We start from the raw sequence: 17,411 nt of genomic DNA, 5'->3' as shown, positions 1-17,411 counted from the left end.
ACTGAAAAACATTTCTGTGTCTTCTGTCGTCAGGTCGAGTGGGGACTCCTCACTTCATGGCCCCTGAGGTGGTGAAGCGGGAGCCGTACGGTAAACCTGTGGACGTGTGGGGATGTGGAGTCATCCTCTTCATCCTGCTGTCCGGCTGCCTGCCCTTCTACGGCACCAAGGAGCGGCTGTTTGAGGCCATCATCAAGGGAAAGTACAAGGTAAATGATTTTTTTTCAGCCTCTTAAATGTCAATATTTCCCCGGTTTCTTTGCTCCACATAGCAAAGAATGGAACAGTTTTGTTTTTGAGGTTCTGAAAACACACTGATTCATCAAAAAACATTCAAACAGTCTTTTGAGTCAGTGACACATTGTGTTCTTCTTGCCCCCGCCTGTTGCCAAGTAAAAGTCAGAGAGAGAGGTGATGACAAATGGGAGAGTGTGAGCAGTAGATGTTGAGACGCCGCTTCGATAAATGTCAAGTGTTTTCAGCTGAGAGGATGGATTTTCTGCTTGCCGCACAAATCTACAGCAGATGCACTCTCTGCAGGCGGCGTGATGGATAACACGGGGGGGGGGGGGGGGGTTTCGTCCGTCAAGCTGCCGCCGAATTGAAACCTCCGCCGACAAAAAGCCTCATAGACTGTGACATTTTTATATAAATAATGAAAAATAGAGCCTTTTTACGGATCATTCCAACAGTTACTACAGTGTCTGTCTGTGTGTATTTATCTGCATGTGTGTGTGTGTGTGTGTGTTCTCGTCCAGATGAACCCCCGCCAGTGGGCCCACATCTCAGAGAGCGCCAAAGACCTGGTGAGACGCATGCTGATGCTGGATCCTGCCGAGAGAATCACCGTCTACGAGGCTCTCAATCATCCATGGCTGAAGGCGAGCGCTCACTCATAATTTTACTCCTGCTCCCAATCCGTTTATATCCCTGCACGGCCACATCATTTTATGGGCTTTCTCCTTTGCTTACCCCTTTAAAAGCAATATATTTACAGTTGCTAACCCTTTCATCATGTTATGCAGGTTAATTAAGGTATGAATTCATACAAGATTCAACGGTAACATTATATAAGAATACAATAAGCATTAATTAACTGTTGTTAATGTTTATCAATGTCACAAGGAGCATTATGAAGATAGTACTTGTTATGTAATGCTTGTTATGTACTCCGTAAGGTAAGGTATGCTTAAGTAATCCTTAATTATAGTTAAGTGATGATTATTTAATACAAATTTTCCACTTTACAGACACAGAAACCTTTAATAAATGTTAATCAAAGAAAGTGATTAAAGCTTAATAGTAAATAGTTAAAACATTCATAAACAGTTAGTAAATGCATTAGTAATGTTACTTAATGTACCCTTATTTTAAAGTGTTCCTTCAACGTGTTATTTTTAAGTAAAGTTCATCTTTTGATGACTATTTTGTTCCTTTTATAGCTTGGAATGACGAAAAATGATGGAAAAAGAGTAAAAATACACTATACAAATCTAGTATTTTCCTCATTATAATATATAAACATCCCAAATATCAAGCCTAAGTTCTAGAATTAGTTTTTTCCCCATACTCTCTTCAAATAATTTTTAATTCATAAAATAATTTACCATTTCTTGGCCATTCAGCACAATGTTTTTATACAATTATAGATTTATTTTCTATAAAAACTGAGTGAAGTACCTGCTGTGTTTTGAGATCTAAAAGCAAAAGAATTCATGTGACGTTGCTGTTTGAATGACCTTTTAAACGCCGGGTGTCAACTCAACACCTATTCTTTCTGCTGGGAACTGCGCCTCAGTTTTCACATCCGTTCTCTGACTGTGCTAAAATTAGTGTTCAAAGTTTCTACTTGTGTTCATGGAGGTATTTATTTTGTGTGTGTGTGTGTGTGTGTGTGTGTGTAGGAGAGGGACAGGTACGCCTACAAAATCCACCTGCCCGAAACTGTGGAGCAGCTGAGGAAGTTCAACGCCAGGAGGAAGCTGAAGGTTAGAGCAGTGCTGATGCTCAAAAGTAGAGAATAACAATCAGAAATTAGAGGAAGTGTCACTTCCCCCCCCCCCCCCCCCATCACAACATTCAGCTGCTGCTTATTCACTGACCCAGATTAAAAAACATAAAACATGCACCTCTCAATGTTATCTGATGATATCTTTGTGTCTCAGGGTGCAGTCCTGGCCGCTGTTTCCAGCCACAAGTTTAACTCCTACTATGGAGACCCACCAGAGGAGCTCCATGACTTCACAGATGACCCCACCTCCTCAGGTAAATCACACACACGGAGGAGGATGGTCAAATATTCTCGGAAGACTACCGTGTGTCACGAGAGTTCAGAGATGAGACATTGCTGCATGTATCTGCACCAGAAAGGACGTTCACTTTCTTGTCCAGTTTCTATTCTCTTCTCGTGTTTCTATTCTGGTGTCTCTGTCACTGTCATCCCCAGCTGTCTGTGCAGGATTTCCTCTGTTTTAACACACTTGTTTCCCAACAGCTTCGCTTCCCTGTCTCAGCCTCGCACTTTCACTTCCTATTGATAAGAAGGCTGCTGGCTCTACCTGGTAAAAAGATGCCACTGACATAAAGAAACCTCTCATGTCCTCATCTTTAAGGCACATGTTCTTGCTCGATTTCATTGTTAGACAACCCTTTATCAATAGGAAACTGAATTTTGTAGACAGATGATTCAACCGCACCAGAGTCCATAGAGAAAAGTGGCGTTTTTAGCTCACAGGGACACAGGAGCTGCAGGTCTACTGCTGCGTCATTTGTCAAGTTGTGTCACTGAGCTAAATCACAACGAAGGATCATGAATACAAAGTGACAAAATAACACTATTGAATATACCGATGGAGGCAGCGGTGGATCAACAACTCCTGTGTGCTGTGACGTAAAATCGCTGATTTTCTCTATGGAGTTTGGTGCAGTGGGGAAGACGCAGTTTCCAGCCATAAAAGCCGTCTAGCTGTCTGATAAAGAGGCAGACACGGTGTAGAGATGGCATGTGTTTTATTCAGTGAAACTGTGATTCCAGTGCGACGAGGCTAATTTTCAGATGAAACAACATTCACACTTTCTGCCCAGTTTTAAATAAAGCAGCATGCACCGTGTGTTGTTTCTGCTGACGCGCTCAGTCTGTTGCACTCATGGTTTCCTGGTGACTGGTTTGCCGTCAGACGCCGGACACACTGACACGTGTGTAGTGCAGTCGAAGCTTTCATGCTGCTGCTGATTTTCCTTCCTTCCCCTCACGCTTCCTCGAACCCTGCCAGCTCTTTATTTTCTCCCTCCTCTCTTTTGTTGTTTTTTTATTTCCTCTCCTCGTGAGGTGTTGAACTCTGTTGTGGCCGTAAACCTTCTCTAATCTCAGCCTCTCTTTCTTTGGTGTTGTTATGTCCACTGCTGTGCTGTCTGTAGGACTGCTAGCTGCTGAAAGTACGTATCCCTCCTCCCCACCCTTAGACTCTTGACGTGTGATTTCATCATGACATCGTCACTAGTTGTTTAGTTTGCTTGTTTGCTTCATCTCTTTTCTCCTCTGTCTCCCATGAATATGCTTTTTTACTCCAAACACGTCCAGTTTTTATATAATGTTCACGTGCATCTTCATCATTACAGTTACCTGGATCCTTTTCCTCTTATTCAGTACACTTTCAAACGTTTCATGTGTGGATTATTATTTAATCCCCTTGTTCCTGAACTGAACTTTTCTCATCATGGCATCCTTCATCTCAACATGTCACTTCTCTTCATCAGAAATACTTGAATTAAATCTTTTTTTTTTTTTTTTTTTTTAAATAAACTAAGGCTGCATTTATTAGAAATAAATCGGATACGAATCAGATTTGCGCGTCTGCGTCTCTATTTTAAGCGGAAAAATCACATATTCCTCTGTAAACGACTCTGACTTGGGACGTAGGACGTAAATACATGTGTACATTAGCTACGATCACATGACTTATGGAAAAAGTATTGTACTAGTGGTACTATAGTATTTTCAAACACTAAAATTCAATATTTTTGAATGATTAAATTGATATTTTATTTGCTTCTTAATAAGTGTTGTTTGAAATCATTGACACAAATGTAATTCCCTCAGCCTGTGCAGTGAAGTTGGTGAGGCCTCAAACCAGTAGAGGTTTCATACCTTATTTAATTTCACAGAAACACCACTTCCACTTCTGTTATCAGCCCACTCACCATTTTCAGGTCACCAGTGGAGCCCACAGTGGTTTTCTGCAGAGATCAGATATGAAGTCACATTTTAAAAAGATAAATGTGACTTCACATTTAGGTCATCACAACAGTATAGATAACAGAATGAGAGTGCAGTGTAAATGCAGCCTTTTTTTTTTTATATACTCATTCCGCATCATATTTTTACATTTTATCTTTTTAAATTTTGGCATTTTAATCCATCGACCACCCTGACTTACTGAAGTGACTTTGCTCTGATGTTGTATTGATGCCATGTGTCGCTGTTTCTCTGGTTTTGCTGCATGTGTGGGCGATGCAGCAGGTACTGGGGTTTAAATGGTTCTCAGTGTTTTTCTATCGTGACTGTGACTATTTTCTTTCTTTTTTTGTCGTTTCTTTTTGTGTCTGTCTGTCTGTCTGTCCTTCTGTCTGTCTGTCTGTCGTGTCCAGTGTTTGCACTTCATGTGGGACTGCTTGTTGTGCTTGTGAATGTGTGTGTGTGTTCTTGTAATTCCTACGTTACATGTACGCCAGAGTGTAAACATGTGTGCGTGTTTGTACAGGGGCAGTGTCGCAGGTCCTGGACAGTCTGGAGGAGATCCACGCGTTGACGGACTGCAGTGAGAAAGACATGGACTTCCTGCACAGCGTCTTCCAGGATCAACACCTGCACACTCTGCTCGACGTAAGGACACTACAGTAACGACACAGTCTGCTCTGTAATGACAAAAGTGTCCAGTAGATGTCAGGATGAGTCAAGAGTCGGCCACATACTGAAGTGACGTGAAAAATAACCTGATTTCTAAAAGGCTTACAGGTGTTAAAGTAATATAATAAAGTTAGCTTGCTTTTATGAATTTCTTTCTTACTATGCTGGTTTTATTGATTTCATTATGAATTTTTAGACACAACCTCCAGTGTTTTATAAATGAAGCGGCTGATTATTGGGACACGCTTGGATAAAATTCTACTTTGAATGTGTTCTTTTAATGCCCTTTTTTTCCTGTGTGTTCGGGTTTGAGAATAACGTGCCTGGTTTGTTGTTTGTTGTTTCAGCTTTATGACAAAATCAACACCAGGTCGTCTCCTCAGATCAGGAATCCTCCGAGTGATGGAGTGCAGAGAGCAAAAGAGGTGAGGACACTCACACAAAAAAATATAATATAATCCACGTTTAGGAATTAATCTGCATCCTTACACCTATAATCACATGACCATTCAGGTTCACTGGGCACGCTTGTGCCAGTGTAAACAGGAAGTTGATTCTCTTCTCCTGCAAAAGAACCAAAACAGAGGCCACTGAAGTGATATTCTGTCATTTATGAACACTTTATGAACCACTTGTGTTACATGTGGCACAGGTGCAACCTGGGAATAATACGCAACTCCTTATATGGACATCCTGGCGGTGTGTGTTTATAGGTCACTTCTTATGTTTTGTTGAGTCAACGTTATGATTCATTTTATATTGTATTTTTAGTCATGATATAAAGTACCAATAATTGTGCAGAAGTCACAAAAATAGACTGTTTTTCTTTCCTTTTTGTTCATAAAAACGAGCCAAATGAACTTTGAACTGTGACGTAGTTCCAAATTTCACAAATTCAAATCAATTTTAAACAGTTGTAGTACTTTTTGCTCAGAAAATCATTATTATTTTTTCATCAGATTGATTGAAAAAAAGGATAAGACACTCTATATTGCACATTCTTGTTTAATGTGTTTAATTTTGGCCCCATCTGTAATTAATAGTCTATGATATAAATCCACATTTCTTGAATGTTTTTTCGTCTCTCCTCACCAGGTACTGGAAACCATTTCCTGTTATCCAGAGAACATGGAGGCCAAGGAGCTCAGGAGGATCCTCACACAGCCTCACTTCATGGTGAGACATTCAGTTTATACAGTATGTGACAGAATAACATTAGATTACGTCCGTCAGTCCATGGTGTCACAGGTTCACAGTCCACATAACTCCCTCCACCTTAAAGCTGCTTAGGACCTGAGCTGGTCGAGCGCTCGGGCAGAGAGAGCGGAGCAGACACGGGTACAAAGAAAAGCGCTAAATGACTTCAGTGTAGATGTATACTCACTTCTGCGGTGACCACGGTGACATTAGAGGAACTCATTGAGACGGAAATGGAGGCAGAAGAACTCTGAGGTGCTGCATTTCATTTTATATAAAGGTAGAATCTGGTTTTGTTGCATCTAAAGGGGCGTGTTTTGCTTTGGTGGCTGCGCTGTTGGATATTCCAGCGAAACTGGACTTGGTTTTTCCGGTGCTTCCAATCCGTTTGTATGATAACGAGGCGTTCTGCGGAGCTGTCACACTTCAGGTTTGGGTCAATCCCTTAAGCCCGTCCTGCTCTCTGACCTCCGACCGTCTCGTTTTGTCACCTCGCCACAGGCTTAAGCAGTGAACAGGTGTGAAGGGCTTTAGCACGCGGCACCAGAACATGTCTGATTTTGTTGGTTATGGTTCGATTTGTGATTCAAATGAATTGTGTGTGTTCTGACGCCGCGATGAAGCAGATGTGATGATTTGGCAAATGTGTTTGTTGTGAGACCCGCGCAGCGTGTCAGTGACATGATTAGAAGCCAAAGAGGAAGATTAGTGTAATCCACGCACTCACGGTGATAAAGTGTGTGTAATCACATGAAGTCTCCTCTGCAGTGTGATGTGTTTTAAGTTTTTGTTCTATTTGGTAGTTGCTGTGTTTTACCCTCCAGAAAACCTGAGATTTTAGCCAATTTATCTCATTGTTATTCCTCAGCGTTACAGCTATTGAAATGTTTTTTTTATCAATCTGATGTTTTGAAAGCAGTGTGCAGCATTAAAGGGGAGGATTTATTGTCAGAAATCCAATATATAATCCAGAGAAACTGAATCAAAAGAGGAATACACACCGCTGAGTGAGTTGAGAAAGCGTGAAGGCCAATGTGTGTGTGTGTGTTTACCTCCAGGCTCTGCTGCAGACTCACGATGTCGTGGCCCACGAGGTCTACAGCGACGAGGCGCTGAGGGTGACTCCCCCGCCCACTTCACCGTACCTGAACGGAGACTCCCCGGACAGCACCAACGGGGACATGGACCTGGAGAACGTCACCAGGGTCCGCCTGGTCCAGTTTCAGAAGAACACCGACGAGCCCATGGTGCGTACGCTGAATTCAGACGACTCTCGCTCTGTTGTTGACCGTTGCTTGTCACACATGGTTTTATCGATGGTGTTTGCTGCGTCTGACGCGATTTTTGTCAGCCTGTTCACGTCCTTACATACATAAATAACCAGCAGCATATGCACCTGGCAACATGACAGGTAACCTGTCACTACACCGGCTGTTTTCATAAAACGTGAAGACAGTGGATAGGAGAGGTAAGAGTGTAGAAGATGCAGGGATGAGAATCTACGACGCTGAAGTTAAGGGGAAACTATTACTGATGTTAAAATGTGTGTATGTAAAGCTTTACTGTATTTTAAGACACACTGTGACATCAATAAATCCCTTTATTTTATTTGACAAAGTTAGGGGCACAATTGTTGTGGAGGATTTAGCAACATCTACTGGTGAAGTTGCGTGTTACAGCTCTCAACCTCACCCATCTCTATTCCATTCCTGTCTCAGTCTTTAACACTGGACCTTTAAGTTTCCCCTCAACTGCAGCCTGATATTGTACGGATCAGATATATATTCAGTCTGTGAGGTTTTTGCGTCGTATTGCTCGATCTCCGTGGATTTAAATTGCTCAGCGATCTAGTTGACCTTGAAACCGGCCCGTGTGCGGTTCATTCTTCATGTCACGAGTGAGCTCTGTTGACCTTCTCATTTGTCTCTTTTGCAGGGCATCACTCTGAAGATGAACGAGCTCAACCACTGCATCGTGGCCCGCATCATGCATGGTGGCATGATCCATCGACAAGGTACACACCACACCTCGCTAACATGTCTCCATATTTAACTATTTAAATAGAGAGAGGAGAGAATTGGTCTTTGTAGGTTTCATTCATTCATTCATTCATTCATTCATTATTCCTCCACTTCAGGGACTCTGCACGTTGGAGACGAGATTCGGGAGATTAATGGCATCAGTGTCGCCAATCAGACAGTAGAGCAACTCCAAAAGATGCTGGTACGTCACACAGGAGGTTACTTTTTCACTCTTTCTTTCTTCCTCTGTGTTTGGATCAATCAGGATCTTAAAACACTATCACTTTGCTTTTGTTTCCCCAACAGAGAGAGATGAGAGGGAGCATCACCTTCAAGATTGTGCCCAGTTACAGGTCTCAGTCCATTCCCTGTGAGGTACGGGACCAAAAACACGCCCCCTGTTTGTGTTTTATTACACCAGAATATACAAAGGAATTCAAAAATGGTGTTTTCTTGTTGCAGAAAGAGTCTCCAGATGTTTCCCAACAGTCGCCTGCGAACGGTCACGCGAGCGTCACCAGCTCCATCCTGGTATGAGTCTGAACACACAGATCACATCACGACATTCAGCATTGAAACTGAGTCACAAATCCTTAAACACACCTCTCCTGTCTCCACCCCCAGGACTTACCGTCGACTATTCAGCCCAAAGGCCGTCAGGTGAGGTTTCCTCCTCGTCCACACGGCGACCTCACCCCTCCTCACTTGAACTGTCCCGCTCCTTCCTTTTGCTTTGAATTAACCGACTAACACTCGTCCCAACTCGTCCACATCTGCATGAGTGTGTTCGTCCTTTCCCATTCTGTTTATTTTCTCCTCAACGTCAGGCCTTAACTCTTGTCTGCCATTGTAGAGGAAGTTTAGAGGCAAAATAAAACTAAATAATAATAAAACATTTCTTTAATTCCTCCACAGTCCAGACCCAAAGTATTTTAGTTTGAAACTCATTTTTCTCACTCTTTGGGCTCCGAAGCACAACAGAGCATCCAGTTGTGGGTCCGACATCACGCCCACCCCCCCACCACGCCCTCCCGCTCTTTTGTTTTTTAACCCCCAACATTTTCTACTGCATGATATATGTGTAAGTGTGTGTGATGCTCTCAACCCCATAGATCTCCAGACCTACCATCAAGGACAAATTGTCCATCAAGGTAAGACGTCTCTACGTGGACCCTCTGTAGAAGTAGATCCCCCGCTCCCCCCCCTCCTCTCCCCTCACCCCCCTCATCGCAGAGTCCGGTTCCCCCCTGTCATAGTGACGTCTGAATCCCATGCTGCCCGTCCAGGCCTCATCTCACACACACACACACACACAGAGAAACAGGAGGTAAAGTCGTCTGTAAAGTGGAAACGACGCAGAAGGGAAACAGCGCTTTGTCTGCTTTTGATGTATTTCAGTCTGTGCTCTCTCCTGCTTCACTTTAGCAGCTTCTCCAGTCATTTTCCTCCCCACGTGTTCTCGACACAAGTGTTTGCATCTAAAGGCTACGTTCAAACTGCAGGGAAATCTTGATTTTTTTGTTGACGATCAATTCCTTGCTGTAGTCACAGCCGCCTTTGCTTTCCTCTGCAGCATGATTGAACACTTCTTTACTATCCCCTCTCCGATTTTGATGTTTTTCTTAACGTAGAAATCTGATTTATCTTATTTCAAACCACCTCCAAATGTGGTCTGGATCAGATTTCACGTTTCTTTTCCCAGTCCGGTCTTTCAAAAACCAATCTGGATGTATTTAAAAAGGAAGAAAAACAATCTGATATTTCTCCACCAAACTCTCGCTGTCCTGCCCCCCCCACCCCGACAGATTTACGTCCGTGCTCAGTTCGAGTACGACCCGGCCAAAGATGACCTCATACCGTGTAAGGAGGCCGGCATTCGCTTCAGGGTGGGTGACATCATCCAGATAATCTCCAAGGACGACCACAACTGGTGGCAGGGAAAGCTGGAGAACACCAAGAACGCCACGGCCGGACTCATCCCGTCTCCTGAGCTGCAGGAGTGGTGAGTGGAAAATACACACACAAAGAAACAAGTTTTATCTGCAAACTAAACAGTTTAACCATCATGGAAGTAGCATTATTCACTACAGAAACAGCCAAATATCCTAAAAATTAGGAAAAACAGGCCCAAAAATGAGACAAAATTGGCCAAAATGTAAGAAATTTTTACTAATTGTGGCATTGTTGTTTACTTAAAATGTGTTTTCTTTTACTCGATGAAGCTGACTTTAAGAATTCATACATATAACGTCTCATATTGCATTAGTAATATCTTATTATGGTATTACAGTTCCATTTTTTTGTGCAAAACTTTCTTGGCAAGGTTATTTTTGTCTTTTTAGGCCAAAAATACGAACAATTTCAACTATTTTTGCTGTGTCAGGACTTGACAGGGTTCACACGGTCATGACATTTAAAATATGTTGCATTTGAAGAAAAATAAAACTTGATATTTGTTTGTTGTATTTGCAGGCGTGTGGCGTGTATAGCCATGGAGAAGACCAAGCAGGAGCAGCAGGCCAGCTGCACCTGGTTCGGCAAGAAGAAGAAACAATACAAAGACAAATACCTGGCCAAGCACAACGCAGGTGAGACGGCAAACGTAGCCCAACACGCTACAATTTACCTTTCATTTAAAGCTCCAATATGCAGTTTTGAGTCGTTGCAGTTTAGTAAACGTGTCTGAAGTTAGCATGTGGTGCTACGGAAGCCCAAGGGGATCAGCTGAAAACAGATTTTTATTAAATGCAAATCTTTGTAAACTATAAACACAAATCAATTCATTAGATTTTCTTGTCTTTTCCTTTTTATTTGTGTCACTTTTGCTGACTTCACATGCTGTGCAGTTAAGATTTGTACCAGCAGAGGGCGCACATGTACTACAGACTAATGTCAGCAAGTGCAGGGAAAAGAAAAGGACTTTATTTCATGTGTCTATTATTGTTGTTTGGGATTTTTAACGTCACATAATTGACACGTAATAGTTTTTGTAATATTTATTATGAATAATGAACCGACTGTGATTTATTAACTGGTTCAACTGTCGGTGAAGAAGAAAACTTGCGAGTCCCGGTGTGTTGTGAGGCAGAATGTTGCATACTGCACCTTTAAACGCTCAGTGAGGTGAAATTCAAAGCAGAGAAAACAAACAAATGTGTGTAACAATGTCCAGTGTTTGTGTGAAGAGCTTCTCGCTTTGTTCCTGTTCCTCCTCCTCCTCCTCCTCCTCCTCCTCCTGCTGCTGCCGCCTCTCTTTTATTTCAGTGACTAACACTGTTGTAAATTTACACTTTGTCAATGTTACAAAATGTGCTTCTGTGTCTTTGATTTGTCTCCTTTTGTCGATGATGATGATGATGATGTGGTTATATTAACCCTTGCACTCCCGCCCTCTGTCCATATTTCATGCTGTCTCTTACCCAATGATATGGCTGCATGTAAGTAACTCCAGACAGCTGACGTCCAGCTTCTGTTTTTTTCTTCCTTCCTTCCTCTCTTTGCTTTTGTCACCTTCATCCTCTTCCTCTCGTCTCTTTGACTCTGTAATCATTGGCTGCTGTTGCTAGGGAAACGTCGTTAACCAGCTGCTCTCGTTTGTCAGATTAGGAACGGGATTATTTGTGATTTAATCGCATAGAATCGCTCAAAATAAGTAAACTGTGGTGACTTTTTATATTATGTTTCATGTGAGTGACTTGACAATGCCGTCATGAGCCACAAGGGGGCGCCTCAGCTCCACAGTCGTCCCAGGACCTCAAGATTTACAATAATCTTGTTTTTTATATAAAAATGTTGACGAAAGAATCAAGAAAATGTTTATGACCAAAATAATAGTTTTAAGTGAGTTTAAAGCACCTTGTTTTACAATTATTCAGTAAAATTGCAATTGTCTTAGTCACAACTTTTCACAATTATTGTGAAAAGTCCCTCTCCATGATGAGTTACAACTCCCTGCTCTATAAAATAGATGTTTCATCTCATTAAACATTCCTACCTGCTTAAATGAAGGTTAAAATAATAATAATCTGATCAGTATTTGTACAAAAATGCCATGACATTTTAATCTCTGTTGCATGTGATTTTAACTCAAAATCTGAGTTTTAATTGATTTACAGGGACAAAACCCTTTCATCAGTCGTATGTTGGTCAGATTATTAGGTACACTAAGCTAAAACCAAACAGAAAGTGATATTATTTTATGAGAAATGATCAGAGAATTGTTTCTAAGATTTCTGCTGCTGCGTTCCATTGACATTGGAACTCATATTTGGAGTTACTTCACCCCCAATTGATTAATGGAGTACTTGTTTGGTCCAAAATTTACTGAAGGTTCCGAGTTCCGACTACCAATGGAACGCAGCATTCATCCATCTTAATCTCCCCGTATAATCTCAGCTCAACAGCCTCCAAAACATAAACAACTCTCTCTCTTTTTAACTATCTGTATTTACACGTTCTCCCTTTTACTTGGACTCGTGTGCAAACCTAATATTTCTCGTCCCGTCCCCGCAGTCTTTGACCAACTAGACCTGGTGACGTACGAGGAAGTGGTGAAGGTGCCGTCGTTCAAGAGGAAAACGCTGGTTTTGCTCGGTGAGTGAATCCAAGTTTTACCAATGTAGAGATTATCATTATTACAATTATTATTATTATTATTATTACCCAGTGTAAGAAGATGTTTTCTTAAAAAGGTTTGCTTTTCATTCAGGAGCACACGGAGTCGGACGGAGACACATCAAGAACACGCTCATCACCAAACATCCAGAGCGCTTCGCCTACCCCATCCCACGTAAGCAGACACACACACACACACTCACGTTTGACGGATGAATTTCCCCCCGACTAACTCCAACCCTCTCTCTGCTCCAGACACGACTCGGCCTCCAAAGAAGGACGAGGAGAACGGGAAGAACTACTACTTTGTGTCCCACGACCAGATGATGCAGGACATCAGCAACAACGATTACCTGGAGTACGGCAGCCACGAGGACGCCATGTACGGCACCAGGCTGGAGACCATCAGGCAGATCCACATGCAGGGGATGATCTCCATCCTGGACGTGGAACCACAGGTGACCACACATGATCCAGAGCCACTGTCGCTATGGCAACCCACACCACACATGGTGATTGAACAGAATGTCCATAAAAGGTTTTCGTTGATCATTTGTCTCAGTTCATCCATACATTAAAAAGCACCATTAAAAAGTTTACACAGCGCTTTCACAGATGAGATTAATGACGACAGGCAAGAAACAATCCAACAATAATGGTAATTTAAGATTAAAATAAATACAACAATTAAAAACAAAAGTTTAGAGGTGAAAAATAATAAAAAAAAACTGTCAAAATAAAGTGAGAGATTAATAAATTGCAAGATAAGGTCGAAAGAAAAATGGAATTTTTCTGTTATGTGAGATGTTTTTACTTATTCAAGTGGGAAAACGAGGAATTTGTAGCCACTTAACAAAAGACTCAACTCATAAAATCTACACCTGTTTAAGTCTGCGGTATCTAAAGAGCGTGTTCACCGCTTTAACTCACGCATTTGACCGAAAACTGAAGTTTGTAAACAGCTCACTCTCCCACACCAAACTCCATAGAGAAAATCAGTGATTTTAGCTCACGGGGACACAGGAGCTGCTGGTTTACTGCTGCCTCGTGTGGTCACTTTGTGTCACTGAGGTTAATCTGAACAAAGGATTTCAAACACCGAATTGACAAAATAAGACATTTGCACTCAGTGATGGAGGCAGCAGTGGATCAACAACTCCTGTGTGCTGTGATTTTAAAATCAGTGATTTTCTCTATGGGGTTTGGTGTGGGGGAGTGAGTGGTTTAAAAAGTTGAGGAAAAAAAGCATCAAATTTCTACTACTTCATTTTCACATTTTGGTTCTTCATAATTCATCAGAATCAACCATAAAATGTCGATGTTCTGCAGTTTGTTTGACTTGTGTCTCTGTGTTTAAAGGCTTTAAAGATCCTGAGAACAGCGGAGTTTGCTCCCTACGTCGTTTTCATCGCAGCTCCCACCATCACCCCCGGCCTGACTGAGGTACAAAACACACACACACACTTTCTCTTCGTATCTGCATGGACTCATGAATCCTCACTCACTCACTCACTCATTCACACTGGCTGTGACGTATGAGAGCAGAAAGTCATGTCTGACATTAACGTACGAGTGTTGAATTCACTTGTGTTTCTCTCGTTGCATGTGTGCTCTGTTTGCTTCACGTGTGTTTGTATTTCCTTTGGCACGCTTGTTTTCATTTGCACTTGAGGTTCCAAAGTGGTGCAGGAAACTTCCTGTAAGTACTGACACGGCTTCTGTTTGTGTAGCTCTAGTTCATTTCCCTCTAACTCCCATAATTCCTCAGTCATCCTCCTCTGTAGTTGTTGTTATTTGTGATATTTCACACATGGTTGTCCCATTTTTACAAACGTTACCTCTGACTTGAACACTAGATCATTTGAGGCAAAGGGTGTTTTTGAAATTTAGGTTTTACATTTTAAATGAAGCCGTGAAACTCACTTCTTTAGGTATTGATAATTCAAGTTGTTAAAAGTCAGTTAGTTACTGTTAAAAAGGGCTGCAACGAGCTTCTTAATTTAGATTATTTTCCGCTTTCTTTGCTCCATTTAACAAAAAAAATGGTTAAAACTGAATCATTTTGGTTTGTGGAGAAACTAAGACATTTTATGGATTATTTAGTTATTAATGTTAACTAAATAATGGTCAGTTGCAGCCCTATTGGTCATTCTAAATCTCTGTCTGACACACCTATGTCCATAATTTCAAAGTAAAACATCCATTTTAATTTGAAACTTTGAAATCTTTTTGAGTTTTGAGAAACAAAAAAAAACCACATTTTCTGACAAAAAACTCGTCAGTTAATCGAGAAAACAATCGACAGATGAATCGATGATGAAAATCATCGTTAGTTAGAATCACCAACCAGCTGTTTTTACAGTTTTCCTCAACAAATTCAAACCAAACTTGTAATACTACCAAATTCAAAATCTACTTATACTTCCAAATTTAACTTATAGTTACAAAATCTACGTATACTTCCAAATTTTACTTAAAGTTCCAAATTTGACTTTCTTAATGAGTTCAGCGACTGTGTCAGTACGTATAGTATAGTCGTGGCGCTGCTACAGCATGTGGTGTAAAGTGTGTCTGTGGCGTATGAGACGGTGAGCGTTGTGACTCTGAGCTGCTCCTCTCGTGCCTCCAAACCTCAGGACGACTCTCTGCAGCGACTGCAGAAGGAGTCCGAGATGCTGCAGGGAACGTACGCCCACTACTTTGACCAAACAATCATCAACAACGAGATCGACGACACCATCCGCCTGCTGGAGGAGGCCGTGGACCTGGTGTCCACCACCCCACAGTGGGTGCCCGTCTCCTGGGTCTACTGACACACCTCCCTCTGACCCAGCGCACAGATGCTAAACTCTTTAGTGAAATCACGTCTCATCTACACGTCGGAATCACACACATCTGTAGATACAAAAAAAAGAGAGAGGATGAGAGAGGGGGGGGGGGGGAATGAAATGAAATGAAGAAACTCTTCTCTTTTTTTCTTCTTCTTCTTCTTCTTCTTCTCCACCGCCTCAAAGGCCCTATTGTTGTGTACATATATACATATCTATAAATATATATATAAATAATGATGAAAACAAAGTGAATATGGTTCTGTCCTCATAATAGATGAAGGGTCTGGAGTGGGTGGGGCGGGGGGCGGAGTCATGTGGTAGATATTTTGTACTTTTTCTTTTCTAATCGATGGACGTTGGAGGCAATAGATGCGAGCATGACCATAAAGCAGTGTGTGTGTGTGAGAGTGTGTGTGTGTGTTAAGGCACTTCCTGTGGTTCTCTATACATGTCCCCCCCGTCCTCTAATGTCCCCCACCTCCGTCTGTCCTTAAAACGAGCCGAAGCACACGAGAAGCTGCTGTAGTGGCAACAAGTAACTCCCTCAAGTTAAAGGAGGGTAAAAAAAATAGATAAATAACAGAGTAAAAGCACAGGAAACTTGGCAGTTTCTCCTCGTTCCACACACAGAACCTTTATTTACTCCTCCTGTGCCTGTCAGTCAGTCAGTTTGTCTGTTGAAGGAGAGCACACACAAACCGTCCCCCTGTCCCCGTCCCTGTCCCCGTCCCCGTCCCCTCCTCTAACCTGTGTTTACATCTCAGTTTGCACAAAAAAGGACAACGTGAACTGCATCGTGTGACCTCACCGTTTGTCGTTTTCATCCCTCTTTTCTTCCCCCCGGCGATAAATGGAAGAAAAAAAATCAGCTGTGGAAAAAAAAAGCACAGAAAAAAGTGACTCTGAATAAAGAGGAAAAGAAGGAAAGAATAAACTGCCTCCATCAGAGCCTCGGGGAGAAGACGTGACACCTATGCACGCCCGTGGTTCTCTGGTTTACAGGCAGACGCCGACGCCGCCACAGCCACTGCTTTTCTTCTTCTTCTTCTTCTTCTTCTTCTTCCCTCTCTGATGAAAATCAAGTGTTCATATGATGGCTGTGTGTGTGTGTGTGTGTGTGTGTGTGTGTGTGTGTGTGTGGAAGGGGAAGCCACCACTCTGGAACTGTTAACTGTTGTCTTTAAAAGAAAAAAAACAAACATTAAGAAAAAAAATATTAAGGCGTATTCTTGTTATGAGGGGAGAGGAAAACTAACTTTTTTGTGTGTAAATGTTTCAGTGGTGCGTACGTCAAATACGAGTGAACTACCAAGAGCCAGTGTATATTAACCTTTAAAAAACAAAAGAAGCTCAGTATGTGACATGAAGTTTTCATGCTTTTACCAGACGTGGCACGACATCACACACACACGCAGTCATGTGATCGGTACAAGAGTCATAATAATAATAGTTATAATAATGATAATAATACACACACATAAAAAGAAGAAAAGGTGAATCATTGAGAGTGGCTGCTGTTTGCTGCTGTTGTGCCACTTCAGGTAAAGATGTCATTTAAAAGTCCTGTGTAAATTACCTCTGCAAAAACGACTAAAGCAGCTCTTCTGTATGAAATGTTGTTGTTCTTTTTTCTTTTCATTTTTTTGTTATTTTGTTTTTAAAAAAAATATATTTCCTTTCACGTGTTTAAAGTAAACAAACGTGTCTTCTTTTTATTTCAGATGTGAGTGAGTACGCAAGTGTATTACATTCACCTAAAATACATTTGGGGGAAAAAATCTCGTAAAAACACAAAAAAAAGAAAGAAACAAGTGTCTTTATCTGCTAGAGTTTGACATTTTG

The 17,411-nt window shown here is 41.7% G+C and overlaps 1 protein-coding gene across 13 annotated transcripts in view; it reads left to right on the top strand.

The window, feature by feature from the left end:
• Window positions 1-16,770, top strand: part of LOC131455595 (peripheral plasma membrane protein CASK) — a 45,469-nt gene extending 28,699 nt beyond the window's left edge. For 2 of the 13 annotated variants that reach the window (XM_058623322.1, XM_058623327.1), the window contains exons 7-28: window positions 34-209; window positions 759-881; window positions 1,905-1,988; window positions 2,166-2,265; window positions 3,418-3,435; window positions 4,761-4,882; window positions 5,254-5,331; window positions 6,002-6,082; window positions 7,162-7,350; window positions 8,039-8,117; window positions 8,241-8,326; window positions 8,431-8,499; window positions 8,587-8,655; window positions 8,749-8,784; window positions 9,237-9,275; window positions 9,930-10,126; window positions 10,597-10,712; window positions 12,637-12,717; window positions 12,833-12,913; window positions 12,994-13,250; window positions 14,098-14,181; window positions 15,375-16,770. In XM_058623322.1, coding sequence (XP_058479305.1) covers window positions 34-209; window positions 759-881; window positions 1,905-1,988; window positions 2,166-2,265; window positions 3,418-3,435; window positions 4,761-4,882; window positions 5,254-5,331; window positions 6,002-6,082; window positions 7,162-7,350; window positions 8,039-8,117; window positions 8,241-8,326; window positions 8,431-8,499; window positions 8,587-8,655; window positions 8,749-8,784; window positions 9,237-9,275; window positions 9,930-10,126; window positions 10,597-10,712; window positions 12,637-12,717; window positions 12,833-12,913; window positions 12,994-13,250; window positions 14,098-14,181; window positions 15,375-15,551 — 2,342 coding nt within the window. In that variant the 3' untranslated portion in view covers window positions 15,552-16,770. The other 11 variants (XM_058623325.1, XM_058623331.1, XM_058623329.1 and 8 more) reach the window with 11 other exon arrangements.
• Window positions 16,771-17,411: the final 641 nt, after the last annotated feature.

Source organism: Solea solea, chromosome 2 (assembly GCF_958295425.1).
Source record: "Solea solea chromosome 2, fSolSol10.1, whole genome shotgun sequence".
NCBI lineage: Eukaryota > Metazoa > Chordata > Actinopteri > Pleuronectiformes > Soleidae > Solea > Solea solea.
The sequence above is the reverse complement of the archived record's forward strand: the minus strand, read 5'-3'. Positions and strand labels throughout refer to the sequence as shown.